The sequence below is a fragment of the Nicotiana tomentosiformis genome, chromosome 11, assembly GCF_000390325.3.
Source record: "Nicotiana tomentosiformis chromosome 11, ASM39032v3, whole genome shotgun sequence".
In the NCBI taxonomy this organism is placed as follows: Eukaryota; Viridiplantae; Streptophyta; class Magnoliopsida; order Solanales; family Solanaceae; genus Nicotiana; species Nicotiana tomentosiformis.
Window position 1 is genome coordinate 115,451,187 of NC_090822.1, and position 5,480 is coordinate 115,456,666.

General features: G+C 34.4%; 1 protein-coding gene across 1 annotated transcript; it reads left to right on the plus strand.

The window, feature by feature from the left end:
* Positions 1-439: 439 nt before the first annotated feature.
* On the plus strand, positions 440-2,372 carry LOC104094086 (NADH dehydrogenase [ubiquinone] 1 alpha subcomplex subunit 2-like). Its single transcript, XM_009599946.4, has 3 exons — positions 440-594; positions 706-812; positions 2,041-2,372. The coding sequence occupies exons 1-3, from the start codon at positions 509-511 to the stop codon at positions 2,142-2,144; spliced, it is 297 nt and encodes a 98-aa protein (XP_009598241.1). The 5' UTR covers positions 440-508; the 3' UTR covers positions 2,145-2,372.
* Positions 2,373-5,480: the final 3,108 nt, after the last annotated feature.

The window sequence follows — 5,480 nt, forward strand, 5'->3', positions numbered from 1 at the left end:
CCTCGTTTTATGTGACATACTTTTTTTTATTTGTTAAAAAAAATAACATATTTCTATTAGAAATAATTTTTAATTAAAATTATTATATCCTTAGTGAGATAATTTTTAAGCACAAAAATATTTATGAATTTTTTAAATCACAAGACTTTTTAACTCCGTGTCCAGTTAAATACGGTCAAATAATTGAGGAAGTAATAATTTTCGAGATTTTCATATAGGAAAAAACTAGGGATTGTTGTACCGGACATATTCAATATTTACTTGTTCTAGTCGGTATATATACACACACGTCATTCACCGGCTATTTTTAGTTTAAGAAATTAGGTAGATGACTATTAGGGTTAATTCTTCATAAAAGTAGCCGAGATGTAATAAAAAGGCCCATTATAAATTGGCCCAAACCGATGTGGCCCAAAAGCAAAATGTACTCCTCACAACATTAAACTAAAGAATACAAAGTATACTGATGTGAGACTAAAGAATAGTTAGAATTTAGATCAAGAAGAAAATGGCGTGGAGAGCAAATCTATCTCGTAATCTGAAGGAGCTTCGCATCCTCTTTTCTCCATCATCTGCTGAAAGTGCCGCCACTAGGTTTCTTCCCTTTTCTTTTTTCTTTTTTCTTTTTTCTTCTATTTCACTCCATTTTTTCTTCATTTTTTTTTACTGATTTTCTCAAATGTAATTTATTTTAACATTCCACAGGTCGTTTATTGAGAAAAACTATAGAGATCTCAAAACCCATAACCCCAAATTTCCCATTTTGATTCGTGAGGCCAATTCCATTGAGCCTCAGCTTTGGGCCAGATATGGTAATTCTCCCCGCCCTATTTTTCTTCTAATATTTGCTATGTTATTTTTGTTTTTCTAATTCTTATTTATGCTTTAAATGGGATAATTGAAGTGGGTCTTTGAGTTCTTGGGGAAAAATTGAGTCTTTGACTTATTTGAACATGATTTATATAATGCATTTTCTCCTTTTTCCATTGTTTTTTTTACTTTCAGTTGATCTAGTTAAGGGGAAAATTCTCGTAGTTTATGCATTTGTAAATCTCAGTAAATTGCTGCTTGAGTTAAAACTTAAAATTCGTAAGTAGATGTGGATAAGTACTTGGTTAACATATGATCAAGTTAGGACATTGATGCTAAATTCAACACATGAAAAGTTTAGCTTAGAAAATTACTGACTTTAGGACATGTTGGGCATCATAAGGTACTCAAACTGATACTATAACAACTATGTCTCCATCCCAAACAAGTTGGATGAATCCTCATTGCCATGTTTTTCCATTTAAAATCATCTTCTGTCGATATTATACAAAAAAAATATAAAAAGTACTAGAAGTTATCTATTGCTTTCTACTGGCATATAAATCTCTGACAGGGGTAAAAGACTGCTAGAAAGCCTCAGAGTTAGAGTAAATGTACTAACATGATTAAAACATATTTGCAACTAATTGGTGTCATGTACATAGATCTTATTCTTTCATTGCACCCTATCTATAGCTGTCTGCTTGGTAAAATACAAAAAAATATATGTTATGGCAAAGAGTATTTGGAAAATTTTGGAGTTTGATGGGTTTTGAAGGGGAGCCTTGCGTAACTGGTAAAGTTGCTGCCGTGTAGTCAGGAGGTCACGGGTTCGAGCCGTGGAAACAACCTCTTGTAGAAATGCAGGATAAGGCTGCATGCAATAGACCCTTGTGGTCAGGCCCTTCCCCAGACCCCGCGCATAACGGGAGCTTAATGCACCGGGCTGCCTTTTTTTTTTTGATGGGTTTAGATAAATTTTGAGTATAGTGGAAAAAATCTGCTAATGGGTTGGTTTTTCAGGTATGAGCCACTGATCCTTATACTTTCCATTATACTTGAAATGTTTGTTGGGTGCTTATAAAGACAAAGTTGACGAAGTTTAGATTTAGAGTTTTCGGGGATAAACTTTATTTTACCTTCGAATTGCTAAGTTGTCCTAATTGATGTTTATCCCTTCGTATATTTCATGTTGTCCTCACATTCATGGACCTTTTTGATATGTTACAGACCTCGGAGTTGAAAGAGGCATCCGACTGGAGGGATTGACGGAGGAGCAGATCTCAAAGGCACTGGAGGACCTCGTGAAAGTAGGGGCATCCCTTAAATCTTGATGACTTTAAATCTGTAAAATAGTCCGAGTATCCTCAGCATAGTGCTTTTGAAATAATTTTAGTTGACTCGTCATAGTGAGTCAATTATATTATGCATTAACATTTACCAACCTTGTCATTTTTGCATTCCAAACTCCAAAAACCATAATATGCATAAACATGCAGCTTCAGATATTTGGATTTTTTATACTTTGGTTTTGCTATTTGGAAAGCCAATCGTTTGAATTCTCTGCTATTAGCATTAGAAGTTTAACGTCATTTCTTGTGCTGTTGTGCATTGGATCCACTGGTTGAGGTTCCATCGGTTGCATACTTGGTAGTCGGGTCAATATTTGCTGTCCATGATTTGTTAGCTCTTACACCAGAAATTGATGCTGTTGCATATAAACACAGTACATTGGCAATAGACAGGTGCTAGCAATATATACACACTTGCTTTTCTGGCCAAGGCAATTTCTAATATACCGTGTGTAACCGTTATCTTTAGGTACGGGTGCAAACAAATTTTTTTCTCGGCAAATGAATTGATCTTCGTTCTTGTCATTTCCAGAAGCTAAGTGTTAATATACAGTTTGAGTTTAAGAATGTTGACATGGAAGAAATGTTTGTTCTCTTATCTAAAAGAGAGGATAGTGTGAACTATTGATATATGAGCTCTTTGTTTAATCCTCTGTTCCTCTGTGTTTTAGAGTTTTATTGAAGTTGGGGGATAATAGGACATAGGAATGCAGGCAAGTGAACTATGTCCAGTTTGTATGTCAGATTCCTGAGATATAGAGCTATGTCCAGTTTCTGATCTCTAGCCGAGGGTCTATCGGAAATAGCCTCTGTGCCCTTTTTGGGTAGGGGTAAGGTCTGCGTACACATTACCCTCTCCAAAACTCACTTATAGGAATTTACTGGGTTTGTTGTTGTTTTTGATAGTTTTGGAGCTCCTGCTGGTTCGGCGTCTTCTGTAATGACCTTTTTCTTCTAAATTTTTATAAAGATGGTGTTCTAGCCAGTTTTGCACGCCTCGACTATTCCATACTTCTCTCCGGCATAAGCACGGGGTAACTCTTGTCTGTCTCCACGAGATTTTGAACCCTCGACTCCAAAGTTTCACCCACTTCATTGATGCTAGGCCCCACCTTTGAAAGCTTCTTAATTACACTAGTGATTTAAACTAAAGATATGTGAGCCCTAATTTGCTGATGATTTGAGGTGCTGGTTCTGGGGTTTATGAGTGCCCCTTAGCCAAATTCAAAGAACTAATCAAGATTGTAGGAAAAATTAGTGAATAATGAAAAAAATAAATACTCCAACCTTGCTTACCCCGGCATACTCTAAATGATGCTATTCCTTGACTGCTTCTCATTTTTAACCGAATGCATTTTATGAGTAATGGATTAACAAAGAATATAATGGCTATAATTAATAATAAGAAATATAAGAGATTTTAACATGTTTTTGTGTTTAAACTATATGTACTTGTAGAAAAAACAAATTTAACCAAATAATGTACATAAAATGATTCAACAAATAAAATAATAAGTCAGTCTGAATATAAAATTTGACATTTATGTTATTGCGGTTGATATGTGTAATAAGAACAAGTATAAATAGATTTAAAGGAAATAATTAACACCCAAGAGGACATTTCACTTGAAATTGAAATCACTGCTTTTCTTGTTTTTGCTTGCAATTAGTGGTTTATTTTATTTGCCTTATCAGATTTGCAGGTTACTGTTTCATTTTATATCAGACAATGGACAGGATAAAGTATTTGCATATTATTATTATTATTTTGTTGTTATTACAACGATTAGATCCACACCAATCACCGCAATGACCTACTTAGTACGTGGAATGGCGTTCTACCTACATAAAATTCTTATTCTAAGACTAAGTAGAGACAGAAAATATTTCAAGGGTGTTCAAACTTGAACAAGAAAAATAAAATTGTGGAGAGTGGAGCACGAACCCGCAACCATGAGGCCCTTTTGACCACCCTTTGTCACTGAGCTATAATTCTTCATTCTTGTAAGGGTGTTCAATATGTGTTACATGCATGTAAATCCAAAATTCTACCTATATATACAGTATTAATTTTCTGACATTTTTCGACGACCTTGCTACACTGTAGCTTCGCCCCTGGATCCGCCCCTTCCCTTGTGAAAATAGGGAAAATATGAACAAAAGAACCAAGGGACTATTGGACATAACAGAGAGAGATAACAATGGACAAAGAAATTAAAGTTGAAATTAACCACAATACAGAAAGTGTTGGTCGTTGCTTGAACTATATAGTGACGAGTGAATATGCATTATTTTGTTAAAATACTTCTCATACGAAATAAATCTATCTCCAAATTGATGGAGATTTAGTCATTGTGACTTGAGAGTGTTAGACACTTAGATTAATTTCATTTGATTACTAGTCTATTAATTAATGTAAATAATACATCAAACACGATACTTGAAAGTTGAAACCAAGGAAGAGAACACCATAGGGAACAATCTTGAAATAGATTGCCCATGTGCATGCATTTATATTTGGAGTACATCAAGAAAGATGTTATAAGAAAAAGATAACTTTAAAACAAAATAGAAAAGAAAATTGTTTCGGCGTAACCTATAGGTCACGGGTTCCAGTCGTGAAAACAGTCATTAATGCTTGCATTAGGGTAGACTGTTTACATCACACTAAAGGTGCAACTCTTCCCCGGGCCTTGCATAAATGCGAAATGCTTTGTGCATCGGGCGCCTGGACCAAAAATACAAATATATCTCTAAATAAATAGTCTTGAATCTTGAGCCGAGTGCTTTAATTTGCCAAAGGATGGGTAGTTGCCCAAAGAAAGTGATCACTTGATGATGATATATATGTCACACCAAAGAAGAAGAAGAAGAAAAATCATCAAAATCTTCATCATCAGTGTGTTCTTCCATTGTTGAAGAAAAAAGAAGAATTGAGCAAAAGAAGAAGAGTGGTGATGTTAAAAGAGGGAGAATTAGGATTGGTAGGGAGGTTAATTTAGCATTAGAAAAAGGTTGGTGTAAGGAGGATCTTCTAAGCATATGCTTCAACCATTAACTTGGCTTTCCACATTTGTTTTTCTTTTATTTTTCTATAATTTATATGCTTATAATTAAAGCTGCTAACCCAATCAAAGTTTTTGGTTATATATTCCATGCTTTATCACCACAAACTTCTGTTCTAAATATTCCCTTTCCCTTTGTTTAATTATATTATATTCATAATGCCCCTCCTTTATTTTCTTTTGTATTTCTTTTATGTTTTTTTTCAGGATAATACTAGGTATATTATTGTTGTATTTCTTTTATGCTTTTTGT